The sequence below is a fragment of the Pseudophryne corroboree genome, chromosome 6 (assembly GCF_028390025.1).
Source record: "Pseudophryne corroboree isolate aPseCor3 chromosome 6, aPseCor3.hap2, whole genome shotgun sequence".
In the NCBI taxonomy this organism is placed as follows: Eukaryota; Metazoa; Chordata; class Amphibia; order Anura; family Myobatrachidae; genus Pseudophryne; species Pseudophryne corroboree.
The window spans coordinates 511,765,229-511,786,203 of record NC_086449.1 but is presented as its reverse complement, the minus strand read 5'-3'; the positions used below and the strand labels follow the sequence as shown (position 1 = coordinate 511,786,203).

General features: G+C 41.0%; 1 protein-coding gene across 1 annotated transcript in view; it reads left to right on the top strand.

Moving 5' to 3' along the window:
• Positions 1-20,975, top strand: part of TRHDE (thyrotropin releasing hormone degrading enzyme) — a 992,175-nt gene that overhangs the window by 864,387 nt on the left and 106,813 nt on the right. The window contains exons 14-15 of the mRNA XM_063927453.1: positions 9,134-9,231; positions 10,944-11,051. Of these exons, the coding sequence (XP_063783523.1) occupies positions 9,134-9,231; positions 10,944-11,051 (206 nt within the window). The remainder of the gene's footprint in view (positions 1-9,133; positions 9,232-10,943; positions 11,052-20,975) is intronic.

Here is a 20,975-nt window from a genome sequence, read left to right as displayed (position 1 = left end):
CATGAGATTTTATCCAGTGACCCTGACATTTCTGTGTGCAGGGAACATCACTGGGGCAGCAAAGTTACTCACTAGGCTAAGAAACCTGCCTTTTGACTCTCATTTGTGTGTCCCCCAATGCTCCGTATACCGTTCTCTCTACACGGAGCCGGGCTATGGTGGAGAGGGAGCCCGAAGCGGCATCGAGGGCCTGGGCCACACACACACACACACACACACACACAGACAGTATCACAGTGGGGCGGCAGCGTGAGCTGACCGCCCCGTTCAACATACCTGGACCCTGTGGTGAGGGCTATGACGGGGCTTCTCTGTAAGTTCCGTCCAGCCTTTACTGCAGGTTTTAGTCCTGCAGGTGGTAGTGAGGGAGCTCTTTTTAGAGAGGTCCGACACCCACAGCTGCTAAAGCAGCCTTCACTTATCCCGGACCCACGCCTATTGGAAGGGGGGAAGGGATTTGGTAAATCGTTGAAAAAAAGAAAAACTTAGAAAAAAATCCAATGAAATGTGGACCTCTGTGGCAGCAAAGCCACAAGCCTACTAACTGTGTCGAGCACAGAAAAAACACTGAGGTACTCAGGGATATGGAGGGGAGGTATAGTTCCAAAATTAATTTATTCAGTGCCTACTTCCTGTGGAAGCCGTCCATATCCCAAGAGTACTCCAGTGACCCCTAGTGGATGAAAAAGAAAGGTGCTCCATGCTCGAGTTCCCGATAGGTCACTTCTGGTTTTGTATTTCCATAATATATCATAATATCACTCTTTAAAGATACTTTGAAGCTTGTTCATGGTATTTTCCACATCACATAGGATTTTGTCATAATTTTACAATTGTGAAGTACAATGCAATATGCTGGTGTAATTTAAGAAAATGTCAATAATAACTAATTAAAAGTACTTTATTAATAATGAATTTATCCCACATATCACAGATCTAAGCATAAACAGAGCTGTCAAGATACCAAGATCAGAGATGCTCAATTAAAAGTTAAAAATGAACATTACTGTCACATGTGGTACCCTGGGTGCTGGTGTGGGTGTAGGCATAGATCAGTGACGGCTAACCTTGACACTACAGCTGTTGTTGAACTACACATCCCAGCATGCCCTGCATCAGTTTTGCTATTTGGCCATGCTAAAACTGATGCAGGGCATGCTGGGATGTGTAGTTCTAAAACAGCTGGAGTGTCAAGGTTAGCCATCACTGGTATAGATGGTTCCTTACAGTAGAGATGGCAGCTCCAGTGGATCTTCCATTTTTCTCACTGGCAATGACTCCATAAGCTTGTTCTTCTCAGGCTGCATCAGAGAAGCTAACCACATATACACAGAAAATTACTTAACCGGACAGCCTTGATAAACAGAAAAATCTGGTAGATTTTTTAAAGGGGAGTAAGAGGACATGGGTACAGAAACAGGAGTATTCAGAAAATAATGATCGTCATATAATGGCAGGCAATTCAATAGAAATTAAGCAATTTGTAGATCAGTGTGACAATAGTTAACACAGTAATAGATACGCAATATACAGTAGTCCTTTTTAGTAGTTTAATTTATCCTAACTGCTGCTGCACCTCTTTAGCTATAGAAAATATTGGGGGTAATTCAGAGTTGATCGCAGCAGCAAATTTGCTAGCTAATGGGCAAAACCATGTGCACTGCAGGGGAGGCAGATATGCGAACACATGTGTAGCAGAGCTGCACAAACTGATTTTGTGCATGCTGTGCGCAGCCCAGGACTTATTCAGCTGCTGCGATCACTTCAGCCTGTCCGGGACCAGAGTTTATGTCAGACACCCTCCCTTCCAACATTTGGACACGCCTGCGTTTTTCCAGACACTCCTTGAAAACGGTCAGTTGCCACCCACAAACGCCCTATTCCTGTCAATCTCCTTGTGATTGTCCATGTTTTTTTCGCACCATCCTGTCGCTGTGCACTGATGCCCGGTGCAGTTGCCCAACCCGCATGCGCATTGCGGTGCATACGCATGCGCAGTTCGGACCTGATCGCAGGCTGTGAGAAAACGCAGCCTAGCGATCAGGTCTGAATTACCCATGAGGCCCAATGCAGTTAACTCACAATAAGGACTGTCTAATCAGTCTAGAACAGCTAGATAATTAAATAGCATTTTGTGCTATTATGGTGGTCAGATGAAATGACCAACTATTGTATGTTTATTTAGCTACAAATATGTGTATTTACAAAGACAATCATGTATCTAAAGGTGCTAGAAACTGTACAGCATACAGTAGCAGGTGATATATTTTAAAAAGTTATACACTTTTTGAGCTCGCACGAGTTCCATATATTGGTTAAAACATACAATGCATCAGGAGGTTATTCTGCCTTTGTGCTGTTTCACAATTCTCAGTGTTACAAATATTCAGATTTATGATTAGTAAATTAAGCTATTTTGGAGTTGAACCCAATTGTCATAATTCTGTTAGTTGTGTTTATCATTTGAACACTTGCCACACAGAATCAAATTATCTATGTATCTATATTTGCCAACGTATGCTTCTTCAAATATACATGAAATTCTAAAATTAGCAGCAAACTGTGTTTTTCCCCAAATTATCTTCTGTCTAGTACTAACTACGTTTTACATTAAGGTACACAAGTGACCCCCTGGTGGTATTTGTAAAGAAATTGCTTCAATTTAATATTAGGCATTTGCTGATCTCATAAAATGGTGAATAATTCATATGTCAGACTGTTTCAAGACCACTGTCCTCATGGAAAAATCATATAAATGAAATATTTTATAATACATTTCTACAATTCTGCACAGGTCACTACTACATGTGCATGTCTACAAGTGTGCACAGTGGTTGGAATACTGTAATCAGTAGTGCATATGTTATTATATGCTACATTATGCCTGTCTGAGAAGTTAGGGATTTGCATTTTGTCTGCACTTACTGTAGGATGTGTGGGCTGGTGTTATATGTCTTTTCTTGTCACAAAACTTTAAGTTTTGATAAGATGTAACAAGTATTTTGTGATCAGAATGTTTCTTAGAAATACCACAAGGTGGAATAAACTATACCCAAGGCACTATCAAAATCGGGTTAAAAAAACATGTTCCTCATAAAAGAAGTCCACTACAAGGCCTTTTTGGGAGTTATCCTCCCTCTTGAAGCTTTCATTTTTTGTTCTTGCTCAGTGATGTGTGGAAAAAGGAAAAAATAAACAAGAAACAAATACAACAGAATAGTATGCATACTCCAAATTATGGGTAAAAAGATAATTGAAATTCTCATAAAGGTATCTTTATGTGATGCCGAAATCTTCTAATAATTGTGTTTGGAAAATATACATACCAAACTCACAGTATTAGGGGAGTAATTCAGACCTGATCGGTGCTGTGCGCTTTCGCACAGCAGCTGATCAGGTCTGAATAACGCATGCGTCAGTGCCACAGTGCGCCTGCACATGCCAGACAGCCGGCAGCTGTCTCAGCCATGCAATTGCCTCTGCCTGATTGACAGGCAGAGGCGGCCGTTGGGCGGGAATGGGCAAGCCGGCGGCGCTTGGCCGCCATTTAGGCATGCGTGCCTAGACCATTGGGGGGCCGTGACAGCTGCGTGACATCACACGCAGCCGCTGCGACCCTTACAGCGACTAGTAGCTCCTGCCAGCGTGCAGGAGCTGCACTGGCAGGGAGCTACTCTTCAAGTACAAAAGCATCGCCACTGTGTGATGCTTTTGTACTTGTGCGACAGGGCAGGTCTTGGCATGTGGGGCAGACTAGTCCTGTGCTGGGCAGCCCCCTGCATGTCAGGGAAGCAGATTGTAGATGTGCTTAATTTAGCACATCGACGATCAACTCTGAATTACCCCCTAGGATTGGTGTGACTACTATAAAGTAGTGATGAGCGGGTTCGGATCCTCGGGGTCCGAACCCCCCCAAACTTCATCCTTTTTACACGGGTCCGAGGCAGACTCGGATCCTCCCGCCTTGCTCGGTTAACCCGAGCGCGCCCGAACGTCATCATCCCACGGTCGGATTCTCGCGAGATTCGTATTCTATATAAGGAGCCGCGCGTCGCCGCCATTTTTCACTCGTGCATTGGAGATGATCGTGAGAGGACGTGGCTGGTGTCCTCTCAGTTTCTATGTTCAGTGGGCTGCAAATATCTGTGCTCAGTGTGCTGCAAATATCTGTGCTCAGTGTGCTGCAAGTGCAAATATCTACGTTCCAAAAAAATGCTCCATATCTGACTGTGCTCAGTGTGCTGCAAATATCTGTGCTCAGTGTGCTAATTGCTTTATTGTGGGGACTGGGGACCAGCAGTATTATATAGTAGGAGGACAGTGCAGAGTTTTGCTGACCAGTGACCAGTGACCACCAGTATTATACGTTCTCTGCCTGAAAAACGCTCCATATCTGTGCTGCATTGTAGTATATAGTAGGAGGACAGTGCAGAATTTTGCTGACCACCAGTATAACTATATATATAGCAGTACGGTATAGTAGTCCACTGCTCTACCTACCTCTGTGTCGTCAAGTATACTATCCATCCATACCTGTGGTGCATTTCAGTTTTGCACAGTTTGCTGACCACCAGTATATACTATATAGCAGTACGGTACAGTAGGCAACTGCTCTACCTACCTCTGTGTCGTCAAGTATACTATCCATCCATACCTGTGGTGCATTTCAGTTTTGCACAGTTTGCTGACCACCAGTATATATTATATATCAGTACAGTACAGTAGGCAACTACTCTACCTACCTCTGTGTCGTCAAGTATACTTTTCATCCATACCTGTGGTGCATTTCAGTTTTGCACAGTTTGCTGACCAACAGTATATAATATATAGCAGTACGGTATAGTAGGCCACTGCTCTACCTACCTCTGTGTTGTCAAGTATACTATCCATCCATACCTGTGGTGCATTTCAGTTTTGCACAGTTTGCTGACCAACAGTATATAATATATAGCAGTACGGTACAGTAGGCCACTGCTCTACCTACCTCTGTGTCGTCAAGTATACTATCCATCCATACCTGTGGTGCATTTCAGTTTTGCACAGTTTGCTGACCACCAGTATATAATATATAGCAGTACGGTACAGTAGGCCACTGCTCTACCTACCTCTGTGTCGTCAAGTATACTATCCATCCATACCTGTGGTGCATTTCAGATTTGCACAGTTTGCTGACCACCAGTATATAATATATAGCAGTACGGTACAGTAGGCCACTGCTCTACCTACCTCTGTGTCGTCAAGTATACTATCCATCCATACCTGTGGTGCATTTCAGTTTTGCACAGTTTGCTGACCACCAGTATATAATATATAGCAGTACGATACAGTAGGCCACTGCTCTACCTACCTCTGTGTCGTCAAGTATACTATCCATCCATACCTGTGGTGCATTTCAGTTTTGCACAGTTTGCTGACCACCAGTATATAATATATAGCAGTACGGTACAGTAGGCCACTGCTCTACCTACCTCTGTGTCGTCAAGTATACTATCCATCCATACCTGTGGTGCATTTCAGTTGTGCGCAGTATATATAGTAGTAGGCCATTGCTATTGATATATTACTGGCATATAATTCCACACATTAAAAAATGGAGAACAAAAATGTGGAGGGTAAAATAGGAAAAGATCAAGATCCACTTCCACCTTGTGCTGAAGCTACTGCCACTAGTCATGGCCGAGATGATGAAATGCCATCAACGTCGTCTGCCAAGGCCGATGCCCAATGTCATAGTAGAGAGAGAAATCCAAAAAAATAAAGCTCAGTAAAATGACCCAAAAATCTAAATCAAAATCGTCCGAGGAGAAGCGTAAACTTGCCAATGTGCCATTTACGACACAGAGTGGCAAGGAGCGGCTGAGGGCCTGGCCTATGTTCAAGGCTAGTGGTTCAGCTTCACATGAGGATGGAAGCACTCATCCTCCTGCTAGAAAACTTAAAAGAGTTAAGATGGCAAAAGCACAGCAAAGAACTGTGCGTTCTTCTAAATAACAAATCCCCAAGGAGAGTCCAATTGTGTCGGATGCGATGCCTGCACCTCTTTTTTCTTTGCATCATGTGCTGTTTGGGGACTATTTTTTTGAAGTGCCATCCTGTCTGACACTGCAGTGCCACTCCTAGATGGGCCAGGTGTTTGTTTCGGCCACTTGGGTCGCTTAGCTTAGTCACACATCTACCTCATTGCGCCTCTTTTTTTCTTTGCATCATATGCTGTTTGGGGACTATTTTTTGGAAGTGCCATCCTGTCTGAAACTGCAGTGCCACTCCTAGATGGGCCAGGTGTTTGTGTCGGCCACTAGTGTCGCTTAGCTTAGTCACACAGCTTCCATCTTGCACCTCTTTTTTTCTTTGCATCATGTGCTGTTTGGGGACTATTTTTTAAATCTGCCATCCTGTATGACACTGCAGTGCCACTCCTAGATGGGCCAGGTGTTTGTGTCTGCCACTTGGGTCGCTTAGCTTAGCCATCCAGCGACCTTGGTGCATCTCTTTTTTCTTTGCATCATGTGCTCTTTGGGGACAATTTTTTAAATCTGCCATCCTGTCTGACACTGCAGTGCCACTCCTAGATGGGCCAGGTGTTTGTGTCGGCCACTTGGGTCGCTTAGCTTAGTCACACAGCTACCTCATTGCGCCTCTTTTTTTCTTTGCATCATGTGCTGTTTGGGAACTATTTTTTTGAAGTGCCATCCTGTCTGACACTGCAGTGCCACTCCTAGATGGGCCAGGTGTTTGTGTCGGCCACTTGTGTCACTTAGCTTAGTCACACAGCTACCTCATTGCGCCTCTTTGTTTCTTTGCATCATATGCTGTTTGGGGACTATTTTTTGGAAGTGCCATCCTGTCTGAAACTGCAGTGCCACTTCTAGATGGGCCAGGTGTTTGTGTCGGCCACTAGTGTCGCTTAGCTTAGTCACACTGCTTCCATCTTGCACCTCTTTTTTTCTTTGCATCATGTGCTGTTTGGGGACTATTTTTTAAATCTGCCGTCCTGTCTGACAGTGCAGTGCCACTCCTAGATGGGCCAGGTGTTTGTGTCGGCCACTTGGGTCGCTTAGCTTAGCCATCCAGCAACCTTGGTGCACCTCTTTTTTTCTTTGCATCATGTGCTCTTTGGGGACTATTTTTTAAATCTGCCATAATGTCTGACACTGCAGTGCCACTCCTAGATGGGCCAGGTGTTTGTGTCGGCTACTCGTGTCGCTTAGCTTAGTCACACAGCTACCTCATTGCGGCTCTTTTTTTCTTTGCATCATGTGCTGTTTGGGGACTATTTTATAAATATGTCATCCTGTCTGACACTGCAGTGCCACTCCTAGATGGGCCAGGTGTTTGTGTCGGCCACGTGGGTCGCTTAGCTTAGCCATCCAGCGACCTTGGTGCACCTCTTTTTTTCTTTGCATCATGTGCTGTTTGGGGACTATTTTTTAAATCTGCCATCCTGTCTGACACTGCAGTGCCACTCCTAGATGGGCCAGGTGTTTGTGTCGGCCACTTGGGTCGCTTAGCTTAGTCACACAGCTACCTCACAGCGCCTCTTTTTTTCTTTGCATCATGTGCTGTTTGGGGACTATTTTTTTGAAGTGCCATCCTGTCTGACACTGCAGTGCCACTCCTAGATGGGCCAGGTGTTTGTGTCGGCCACTTGGGTCGCTTAGCTTAGTCACACAGCTACCTCATTGCGCCTCTTTTTTTCTTTGCATCATGTGCTGTTTGGGGACTATTTTTTTGAAGTGCCATCCTGTCTGACACTGCAGTGCCACTCCTAGATGGGCCAGGTGTTTGTGTCGGCCACTTGGGTCGCTTAGCTTAGTCATCCAGCAACCTCGGTGCAAATTTTAGGACTAAAAATATTATTGTGAGGTGTGAGGTATTCAGAATAGACTGGAAATGAGTGTAAATTATGGTTATTGAGGTTAATAATACTATGGGATCAAAATGACCCACAAAATCTATGATTTAAGCTGTTTTTGAGGGTTTTTTGTAAAAAAACACCCGAATCCAAAACACACCCGAATCCGTCAAAAAATTTTCAGGGAGGTTTTGCCAAAACGCGTCCGAATCCAAAACACGGCCGCGGAACCGAATCCAAAACCAAAACACAAAACCCGAAAAAATTTCCGGTGCACATCACTGCTATAAAGGTATCTTTTTTGGCATCCAATGCTTCAGAAATGATCTTTCTCAATTTCTGTGTTGTTATGCACAGATTCATATGGGGTTTTCTCTGCAGACACAAGGAAAACAGGTTGCAGTGGTCAGGACATAGAGCTAGCACAGGGAGTACTTGCTTAATCCAGAGTACAGTCACTGAGGCAGACTTTGGTAGATGAACTGGCCAGTTCATACTGTGAGTTGGGGTACGCCTACTATGCTGGTTGCAAGAAACTGCTTTGTGTTTATATCTTTTAAATAGTGGGTGGGGTATGCCCGATTTGTAGTCCACATAGTTATAAAGAAACCTGTATACAAAATTATTCCCAGCATTCAGTGGGAGTGGGATACACTTAATACTGTATTTCTCTGAAAAAAAAAGAAAACAGCCACATCCTCTGTTCATTCTTGTGAAAAGAACATACTACACATAGGTTTTTTTTTAATGTTTATTGTTTCCACAAATCACTGAGCAAGATCGAAAAAGTGAAAGCTTAAAGAGGTAGGATAACCCCCAAAAAGGACTTGTAGTAGACTTCTTTTATGCGAAACGTACTGTATTGCATTATGTAAATATGTTTGTATGTATACTTTTTTTTTAACCAGATCTGTATAGTGTCGTGGGTATAGTCTATTCCACCTTGTGGTATTTCTTCTGTTTCTAAAAAATGTGGTGAAATTTTTCTGGAATTGACTTAACTTGGACAGCTTTGCATCATCTTTGAGCACCCTTCAGATCCTTTTTTTGTTAAAACTTTTCTTAGATCTAATTATCTGTAAGTTTTAACTAATTGTTATCTATAATTTTTTTTCATAAAAATTGCTGAAAGTAAACATACCAATTAATAAACACTGTATTAAAAGAAATTAGATTTTAAGTACTAGATTGCATTTGTTATTGCATTACCATTATATTTATATGAGGCACAAGCATTTGAAAATGTCTAAATAATTAATACAGAGTGTATGTTCCTTTCAGGAATATGTATTAAAACAAGTGGCAACAATGTACTTCCGACTTGGATGGCCAGTTAATGGACACAATGGATCAATAATACAGACATCTTATCAGACTGAGTATGACATCATCTATTTATTCATTCATACTGATCATAGTACTTCAGAAAAATAAACATTTACTGTTATGGGTCTAGTATATTATTTGTTAAGTAGTACACTGATAAAAACACTGCTTTTCTGTGTTGTGTGTTATTTCAGTGACAGCATTTGCTCTGTTAAATGGCAAGACAGTAGAATAAGATTTTTCTTCTTATTTATGTATGATTCAAATGCACAAGTTCAGAAAATATTTTGACAAGGATTAGTCCACAGCTCTTCTTTACGTGTCTTCTCCTATGTTTTCCTTTCCCTCATACATTTTCTGTCGTAGTTACTCTTCTGAATCCTAAGGGAGTTTATCTTTTATACTAAGCCATACAATGTAGCTTCAAAAGAAGAAAGCTCTATTAGTGTTACACAGTGTGACTGTAGCAGCTTGATGCACCTTTTTCCCGTCTTTCCTGTTTGATTTTCATTTCTCTGAGGCCCAGCGTCTTTGAGATTTATATTCTTCTGCATGACATTTTTAAAGCAAACAATGTTCTGCTTATCTCTTGAGTTACAACCACAAAGTGATGTTGAGATTTGAACTTATGCTTATCACTTGGTACCAGAATGCTTGCAGATACACCAAATGTTGCTTCCTTTAACATTTCTACTTCAGTTATACCTATTTTTTACTAGGCAGTCTTTTGATTTAATGAACTGTGTCTTCTTCCTGCTGTATGTCAATGGGCAATCAATGAAAGGGCTTTGGAACTAAAAGATCCCCATGTGAACATAATTAACAGATAAAATTTTGATTAGAAACATCTTTCTTCTTTTTTGAAAATTAATTACTAATGGTTAGTGTAATGCTTTAGTCTACTACCCACAATCCTCTGTTTTGTACTGCTTATTTTCTGTGCTATTGGTGAGAACTCAGAAACGTGTTGATCTAAAATAAATTGAACTAGCACATTGTGCTTGTTTTCTGATTGCACCCCTATTGCGTGTTACATTAATGTCAGGTTTGTACAATGACAAAAGTCCTAAACATGCCTGCAAGTGAAAGTCTTTTCATATGAGTGAAATCAGTCACTGTAAAATGTCAGAATTTATTTGATGCTTTCACGAGCCGTAATTCTTACATTTAAAGTTCACTGCTGAGGTGCTGCCATCTTTGGCTGCTTATGCTTTTAAATGTATTGTTTCAGTTCTTTGTAGAAAATTAATATGGAAATCGTTAAGTGTAGATTTGCATCTTCAAAGAATAATCACAATTTATAAATGCGTTTTTTTTCTCTCCAAAGCTGTTGTCTGGCAAATGCACATTTAAACAATAAAATAAAGCAATTCAAATCAAATTATAACCTTATCAAGCTATAAACTGTAATTTGAATATTTTACCTGTAAGGATCATAAAATGCAACGTAATATCAGAAGACAAATATATTAATGAACATTGTAGCTGCTCAATGTTAATTAGGAAATGAGCCCAGGATGCAACATAAAACACGCAGCCACATGTTTTTCACAATGTCAGTAGTAATCAAAAATGATTATTTTGGAAGATAGAACAGTATAGAAGTAAAACATATGTCATATCCTTTTTATAGCAAAACTGTACACCAAAACAGTAATTTTATTGGTTCTAATATTCTATAAAAACATCTGGTAGAATCAATACAAATTTGAGGAAAGTCACATGCACAATGTCATTTTTTTTATTTTTTTGCTTTGTCCTCTAGGGAGCTCAGAAGAGAAGTTATTATGTTGGCTTGCAGTTTTGGAAACAAACAGTGCCATCAAGAAGCAGCAACAATGATCTCCGACTGGATATCTAGCAACAGAAACAGGTGGGTGGACACATAATTTGTTGTAATTTCAGTGTGATGTGAAATGGAATTATACAAATAGACTACAGTTCCTTTTTATGAATGTTGAATTAAAGCACCTATTCTATTTTGTGATCTCTAGTAAGTTGTAATTTCTATGACTGTTATTGGTTATTTATAAAAATTCTGCTACTGGAACAGTGGACCATCTCGGCGGCTGGCCGCAAACAGGTTAAACAACTGGATGGCTCAGATACACAGTATATATATGAGATGCAGTTAAAATACCAGCTGTTGAGATACCGTTGTTCAGGAGACCGACGCTGGAATCCCAACAGCCGGTAAAATACTGCCGGATGGAATCCCGACCTCCACAGGGTATTTCCACTCAGTTAGTGGGTTGATGAATATAACCTGTGGCGAGTGAAGTGAGCCATCTGGCCCAAAGTGTGGCGAGCACAGTGGACCCAAGAGGGGATTCGCTGCTTTGCTGCTGGTTTTCCACCAGATGGGATGCCGGCTCTCAGTATACTGAGAGCCGGCATCCCATCTGCAAGTAAAAAAATGTATATATAATGTGTATATATATATATATATATATATATACATACATACATACACACACACACACACACACACACACACACACACACACACACACACACACTGTAACCCTCGTGAACCCATTGGTCTTTCCTGAAAAAGCCCAAGTGCCTTGCATATATTCAATTGTGTACAGAACAGAAAATTCTCTGTTGACTAGAAACCAAATAAGAAAGTTTCAGCTTTTAAAATAAAAAAGCATATAGTTCATACATACTTATGGGCAAGTGCACCATGACTGGTATACATTTTCAGTTTTTAATTTCGGAATTCTGGCTATCCTGTAGCTAGTATAAACTAAAATTATGATACTACTACTAATACTACTGCTAATAAAACTAGAACTACTATTACTACTACTACTACTACAATTATTACTAATAACAATACTTTTACATGTATATTTGAAAAGTAGCTTTATTATAGTAGCAGTTTCTGCCATCATGGGGCTCTACAAATTTTAGGTGCTCTCAGTTCTGGGGACCCATCAGTTCCATTTGTGCTTACAGTGGAATCACAATGGAATCACATGCATATACTTGCACTCTGTGTATGTACAGTATGACCAGGGCCAAAACTAGGATTTTTATCACCCTTGGCATGATAGTAATTTGGCACAACCCCCTGCCTCCACCCCCATGACTCTGCAGCTGCCTGTGAATGTATAGCTACAGCATTGGTATATTAGATGGAAAATGCAATGACGCTATGTGGTAAAAACATTTCAAGTAGAACCTACCCACTAATTTAGCTAAGTAAAATTTATAATGGAAAAATCATAGGCGCTACCACATATGAAATAAATACATTGGAGAACAAATACTTGTCAAAATTTGCAAATGTGAGGTCAAAAATAAAATAAAAATGACAATAAAAGCTAAAAACAAAAAAATGAAAATATATATGTATATTGAGTCCAAAGTTTTTAGATCTTATGGAAATTTAAAAGCATCATCTGAAATGCTTCAGAAATTCGTGAAAGTCTCAATGTACTGTAAGCAAAAAGAAAAGTCCTGATTGAAGTAATGATTATTATTATTACTACCAGTTATTTATATAGTGCACACATATTCCGCAGTGCTTTACAGAGAATATTTGGCCATTAACATCAGTCCCTGCCCCAGTGGAGCTTAAAATCTAGGGCCCTCATTCCGAGTTGATCGGTCGCAAGGCGAATTTAGCAGAGTTACACACGCTAAGCCGCCGCCTACTGGGAGTGAATCTTAGCTTCTTAAAATTGCGACCGATGTATTCGCAATATTGCGATTACTAACTACTTAGCAGTTTCAGAGTAGCTCCAGACTTACTCTGCCTGTGCGATCATTTCAGTGCTTGTCGTTCCTGGTTGACGTCACAAACACACCCAGCGTTCGCCCAGGCACTCCCACCGTTTCCCCGGCCACTCCTGCGTTTTTTCCGGAAACGGTAGCGTTTTCAGCCACACGCCCCTGAAACGCCGTGTTTCCGCCCAGTAACACCCATTTCCTGTCAATCACATTACGATCGCCGGAGCGAAGAAAAAGCCGTGAGTAAAAATACTTTCATCATAGTAAAGTTACTTGGTGCAGTCGCAGTGCGAACATTGCGCATGCGTACTAAGCGGATTTTCACTGCGATGCGATGAAAAATACCGAGCGAACAACTCGGAATGAGGGCCCATATTCCCTATCATATGTACACGCACACACATTCCTGATAAGGTTAATTTTGTTGGGAACCAATTAACCTACCAGTATATTTTTGGATTGTGGGAGGAAACCGGAGTACCAGGAGGAAACCCACACAAGCACGGGGAGAATATACAAACTCCACACAGTAAGGGCTATGGTGGGAATTGAACCCATGACCTCAGTGCTGTGAGGCAGTAATGCTAACCATCACACCATCCGTACTGCATAGAATTCAATTGCATGGATGAGGTCAAATTGTTAAAACTTGTTGCTTTTGCAGCAGATACTCTATCTTGTCACTGTTCTACTCTTGTGGGTTCTATTCTTTCAGAAATGATTCACTCTAAGAAGCTTCAAGGCCATACACAAGACAATCCCAAGAAGACGTAGTCTCAGTCAACGTAATAGCTGCTGCATATATATATATATATATATATATATATATATATATATGTATGTAGGAAAAAAGGGATAATTGCGCTATATTCACACCAGTCCAGTAATTTTTTTAGATTCCAATATTTTCAGCTCCTGATCAATCTCTTTATAGATCCTCCGCCACTTCCTCCAGAAAAAGCCGTACCAAGGGCTTAGCAAGAGTACATGTAAAAGAACAAATGAGCGCAGAGTGTAAGTAAGCAGTTAAAAGTATTTAATTGACAACAGCATCTGCATACATACATCCTAGTATTGTACAAGCTGCACAATGTTTCACACACAGGCGCCTCCGGACAGCACCAGGGGAGAGGCTGCTGACCCCAGCTAATTCACTAATTCACACCCCCTGACGAAGTCTCTACGATGAAACATGTTGGTGTGGTAATTGGACGTTGGACGTAATCACATCTCTGCTGTCCTGATCCTGTAAAGTCCTAAGCAAGGGATCAGTGAATTAGCTGTGGTCAGCGGCCGCTCCCCTGGTGCTGTCCGGAGGCGCCTGTGTGTGAAACATCGTGCCGCTTGTCCGATACTAAGATGTATGTATGCAGATGCTGTTGTTAATTAAATACTTTTAACTGCTTACTTACACTCCACGCTCCTCGTTTGTTCTTTTACACACACACATATATATATATATATATATATATATATATATATGAATGAATGAAAAAGTATCAAAAGATGCCCATTCACAGAACAGAAGTCAGAGCACATGCAGATGTAGACAAATGATGATACAACAAGGAAGCAGAGACTCCTGTTATGCTCCCACACCAGAGCTCTCCTCTGAATTTTGAACAGGTGGCAGGGCAGGCACAGGTCACCTACGGGGAAGAGATTCAGGATGTCAGGGCTCAGGTGGTGAGCTTATTGCAGCGGCTCTATAGAGAAGGCTACTTTTCTGACAGGGACTGTGTGCGTTGTGCAGAATAGAGCAGTGAGCACTAGGAAGAGCTACAGGGCTCAGAGTCCAGTGCTGGGCGGGGTCAGATTCTCCATTGAGAGACACTACAGGCAGACTGGGAGGACTAAGGCATTGCAGGCCTCCTGCAGGAACTGAAGCACCAGAAGTACAGGACTACATTTCCCAGGTGCCTTTGCTTAGTTAGATTGCCATCAATATGTCTTGGCATCCCATCAAATCCAGCACCCATGGCACATGCTCCCCTTAGCGCCCTGCGCCCTCCTCCCTGGTTTCGGCCCTGGTATGTCAGATACTGTACAGACATTAGAAACAGCCCATTTCCTGATTGATATCTGTCTGCACAGATTTTTGTGCAACATTTTATATGCTTGCTAACATATTTAAACCACCTTTATACATTTTTTTCTTATGTAATCTCATATTGTTTGTTGCACATCTTATAGTAGGAATTCAATTGTTTTGCACATGGGTGGCTATTAGATGGCGCCCAACAGTTTAATTCAAGTTTTATTCCTTTCAAGTGCGCACAGCTGCCGGAGCTGACAGTACTATTATGTTGTTCTGTCATTTTGATGGGCTGGTAACCAGTGTTCAATAATATATTAGGGCCATTGTTGATACCTTTGTTTCAAGTGTCACAAGTTTACAATTTTCATTTTTGTTTACTGTATATCAGGTTATACAGGCATAGAAATAAGCTTGAAGGATGAAATGTATCTAAATTGCACAAAGACTGTTCCACTGAAAGCTGTGGTGATGGACTTCATACAGTATTAATGACAAGCTTTTCTCATTGGTAATAAAATGCAGGCTGTGACTGGCTTTGAACCACATATAAGTGAAGACCTGCTTAATGATTTACCTTGAGACTTATTTAAGTGACGTTGATCGCCATCAGCATTGCACCAGATACATAAAAGAGACCACATGTAAATTTGAAACTTGTACTGGTATCATCAACAGTTTTGCATCTCTGCACAGTTGGAGTTGCAGATCATCAAGTTTCAGTAGTAAAATTCCACTTACGTTTGTTACATTTTTAATCTCTCTAGCCTGGAGTCCCCACAGACATCTTACTATACACTGGGGTGTGAGTGCCTTTTGTAATCACTTTTTAAGTATTTGATGATCCTGAATAATCAATTTTGAACTGTGCATATGAATGGATGTGCGTTTTTCAGTTCAGTATAGTTTAGCTTAGTGCTAAAAATGTATTAAATTAACTATGTGCTTTTTTGTTCACTGCTTTTGAGAAACTGAAACACATATACTGTATGTTACATTTACATACATGTCATTTCTTTCCTGCATTCATTATTCTAAGTGACTACAGTACTAAATTAGGCACACTAGTTCAAAATAAAAGAACAACATATTATCAGAGGCCAACTCTTTCAGATTTTGAGCAGTGATTGTCAGTCTGCTGCCATCTAGGGGGTGTTGAGGGAGCGGAATTTATGAAACCGAGGCATACTGCTGCTGTATAGGGGGAGGGAAGAGGCCAGGAATCTCCATCATAGGATGAAGATTTCCTGGCCTCTGCTATGGGCAGCTTGCATGACACCATAGGTGCTGTAAGCCGCCCGATGGTGACTGAGTGATCAGATTCTGCATCCTAAGATGCAGTTTGAATCACTACTGTAGCAAGAGAAGTCTCTTGCTGCATTACCATACAGCGAAGCAGTAGTGAAACCACTCCAACAACATCTGAATTAGGCCCAATGTTAGGGACCATTTTGCTGAATTTCCTCCCTCTCATTTGGGTACTGGAGCCAATGCCAATACATATTACATTCCCAAAGAAGAGCAAGCATTATATATTCATTTTCAGACACTACTGCATACTTCCTAACATTTGAAGATGACCGGGAGGGACTCCATGATGCAGCGAGCGAAAAGGGGTCATGGCATATAGAAAAAGAAGCATGGCTTCATGGGAGTCCTGCGATTATGAGTCATGCCCCCATTTTCTATCACTATGGGGGCATGTCCAGTGCTCTGTGAGCTGCTGGCATGCCCCCAGTCCCTCTGAATTCTCACAGCATCTATTCACCGCTGACAGGAGCCTCACAACTGCCCAACCCCCACCACAGCCCGTGGGTGCGACATGGGGACAGTCCCAAAAATATGGGACTGTCCCATGTAAAGCGGGACAGTTGGGAGGTCTGTTACTGAATTAGACAAAGTTAGACGTACATTAATTTTGTTATCAATGTACAGAGCAAAACCATCATCCTGTACATCAGTTGAATATAAGACCCATGTCTCTCATAATCGCCTATTATGCTACTCAAATAATAGGTACAAATACAGCCTTTTTGCTGATTACTAACTCTTGGGTAACTATTGTACAGTACTTTATGGCGAAAATACAAAATCAACCCTTGTGACAAAATGATAGAATTGTAAAGTTTAAAACATTTAGCTCTGTAATATTATAAAGTTACATGTTTTGTTCTACAATTAGTTTTATCTATTTAAAAAGAGAGAGAGATATTGCATATTGGACCAGTAGCAATAAACATATTCATGTACAGTAAAGTGACACCTTTTTTATATCATTATATAGAGCCATACATACTGTAGTATTTTTCTTGTGCCTGTTTATTTAGTACATAGAAGAGGGTGATACGTTTATTGATATGTGGATATTCTCAGGATTTCTATTCAGTATATGACTGCTTTATGAACTATAATTGTGCTGAGTTCTGTAACTTACACAGTAGTTACAAATCATGATCACTGTCATTTATTGATAGTTGACTACCAGTTGCATCATTAACGTCTACTGAGAGGAGCCTAATCTTTTTCCGACATGGGGAATTGCTATCTAGTGGCCTTCTACATGATAAATCTTTTAAATTTGAGCCACGAAGGAAGACATGTAGTACCAAATACGTACTGTACATAATAAATACATTCTAAAAGTGGATGCAATATATATTATCTGTACTATGGTTCTCTTAAGAGTTAATTGGATTCATAGATTTTTTTATTTAAACATTTGTTTGCAAACAGTATGATTTATTCTTCTAAAACTGCGTATCCCTGGCTACCTCTCACTGAAACTAATCATACATCACATCCTGGAACATGGTTTACTATGGAAAAAATAAAATCTATGCTAATTTTGCAGTGTAGTGCAAGTGATTTTACATTGTAGCATTGTAATTCAGGTTGTGTCTGTGTTACCTAAAGATGTGCGCGGACCCCATGTTTTTTTTAAATATAATTCTTCGTGTTTTGGTAAAAACACCCTCAAGTATTTTGGTTCAGATTCGGTTTTAGGTTTGGTTAAAATTTGGTCAAAAAATTGATAATCTATATACAGATGGAGGCACGTTCATCTTGGCTTCTCTGCGGCGCCTAGGCACACCATGGTTTATTAGCATAAATCCTTCATCTATTGTTCTTAGCTGCAATACAATACAGAAAGAACAATACAGCAGGGGATTAAGTCATTACAGCAGGAGATTAAGTCTGACTGCCCTGACTCAATTAATCCTATTAAAGGCCAAAATGAAGATGGTTCCATCTGTATATAAAAATGGATGTATGTGTATACTGTATATGTGTATGTGTGTTCCAGTATAACTCTGGAATGCCTGGAGCAATTTACACCAAACTTGGAACACATATGTTTTACAATCTTAAGATAAATACTGTGGGGATAAGACACCCCTAGCACCCTTAGGGGTGGGGGTGGGGAGGGGGTGACATGTGAAAATCCATAGTTTTCAGGGGTCGCTGAGATGAATAGTGATACTCCCGATGCTGTTTAAGTCCAAGTTCAGCCCCATCAGCATGGGGGGGAAGGGGTAAAAAATAAAATGTCCAAAATGACTGACAATAGTATCAAATACATAGTTTTCGGGGTCGCTAAGCTGATCACATTTTGAAAATCAATATGTTGCTCGTTGCTGTTAACAGGCTAATCTTCATTATCTTCATAGATCATAGATTCATAGATCTTCATGCTAATTTTTTTAGGGTTAGGTAGTGAACTTAAACTTGAAGATGGGCGCAATGAACATAGGGGGTCATTCTGAGTTGATCATAGCTGTGCTAAATTTAGCACAGCTACGATCATGTTCCCAGACATGCGGGGGGATGTCCAGCACAGGGCTAGCCTGTCCCACATGTCTTTCCGCCCCCCCCCTGCACAAGCACAAAAGCATCACAATGCTTTTGTACTTGTTGAGTAACTCCCGGCCAGCGCAGCTCCTGCGGCTGACCGGGAGTTGCTTGTCGCTGCCCCTGGTCGCAGCAGCTGCTGCGTGTGATGTCATGCAGCCACTGCGGCCTGCCCCCTGCAAGGTCCGGCCACACCCCCAAAATGGTGGCCAAACACCGCTGTGCTGCCCCCTCCCGCCCTGCGACCACCTCTGCCTGTCAATCAGGCAGAGGCGATCGCTAGGGAATGATGGCATTTCGGCCAGCCGGCTTGCACCGGCGCACTGCGACGCTGGTGCATGCGCAGTTCTGACCCAATCTGCAGCGAGCGATCAGGTCGGAATGACTCCCATAGTCATATTGCTTTAAGATTTCCAAGCTATATATCTATATATATATCTATATCTATATATATATATACACACAGAGGAAAAACCACAGCACTCACCACACCAGAAGCGGGGCACAGCTATGCACTTACCACTCACAGGGTGGGGTGCATGTAACACTGCACTCTCCACCACAGAAGCGGGGTACACAGCTGTACTTACCACTCACAGGGCGGGGTGCATGTAGCCCAATCTGCAGCGAGCGATCGGGTCGGAATGACTCCCATAGTCATATTGCTTTAAGATTTCCAAGCTATATATCTATATATATATATATATATCTATATATATATCTATATATATATATAGAAATGCAAAAGCCCTCACTCACTGACTCACTTAATTCTCCTACTTCCCGATACATTAGGAAGTTGAAATGTAACATACACTGTAGATATTCTTCAGGTGGGAAATAGCAAAATTACATAATTAGAATTTTAATTAATTGCCCTAAGGCGATGAAAAGGGGTTGACATAATGACTTCATTACTGATGCGTGGCTTGGGTTGCATGAACGATAATGCCCAAATGGACAATATTGGGTAAAAAATTTGGATTGCACCTCCAGTGTGTAGAATGTAATAAACTACAAAAATGGTCCTGTCACTTATTACTGTATCTGCTACGGGTGCTCCTCAGGTAACGCCAAGAACCATGGATTAATATTTCCCTACATGAAGACGTATCAAATTTACATATCTATAGATTTACCAACCCATAAAAATCAGAAACTCCCATGCGAAGAATTGGTAAAACAGCTAGTTATTGATAAAAGTCCATACAACAGCTAAAATCATGTACTTTTTGCAATCCAAAACCCAAAATTTGGATTTCAAATCTGAATTCCGGAAATGCGGGACTTGATTCAGATTGGATCTCCTTGGGAGATCTGGACTAGGTTTTGGTTCAGTTCGGATCCACAAAATTTGGGTGGATTTGGATTTCTGGAGACCTGAACCACACATCTTTATTGTTAATATGCTTTGAGCATGTCACTGGTCCCAGCAGATGTTTCTGGCTGTTGTGGTGTTAGGTACTGGGTACTGGTCTGGCTCTGCTTGAGTTCCTAGGTGCTCGGTAGAAGCACAGGACGTGGATGCAGCTAGGGGAATGGCAAACCTCAGAGCCTACTTGACATAGACTTCCTGGCATGATAGAGAAGGAGACCTGCCAGTAATGTCGTGAATCATAAACATTCCTGCCAATCAGGGTAACAAGAACTCTTTTTGGGTAATTGGATAAATGGTGCTACAGGTGAGAAATCTCACATAAAAATATGTTTAAATAAAGTAAGCATACACTGACTTTAACAAGGAGCTGTTCATTAACCTTCTGTTGAGCAGCTACAGTAACCCAGAAAGATGCAGAAAGAACTATAGTCCAACAATAAACACCACTTCTCTGGCATCTGGCAAATTAGGGAATACGCATCTCCTAGAACTAAACTTAAAAAATATATATAATAAGACAGTGCAGGTGAATAAGTGATATTTATTTATCCAATATCCAAGTAAAATGAAAAAACAAAAAACAATAATAATAGATGTATCAATAATATCATAAAAACACTAGTCAATATTAATTCACATAAAAAGTATTATTTGCATATAAAAACTATTACAAATAATATATTACACTTGACACAGCACAGGTACCACCAAAAAAAGTGTGACACAGAGGTAACATACAGTTCTGTGGGTGGGCAGCATGGTCAGTCAGTGGGCAGTGTTTTTTTATACTGTGG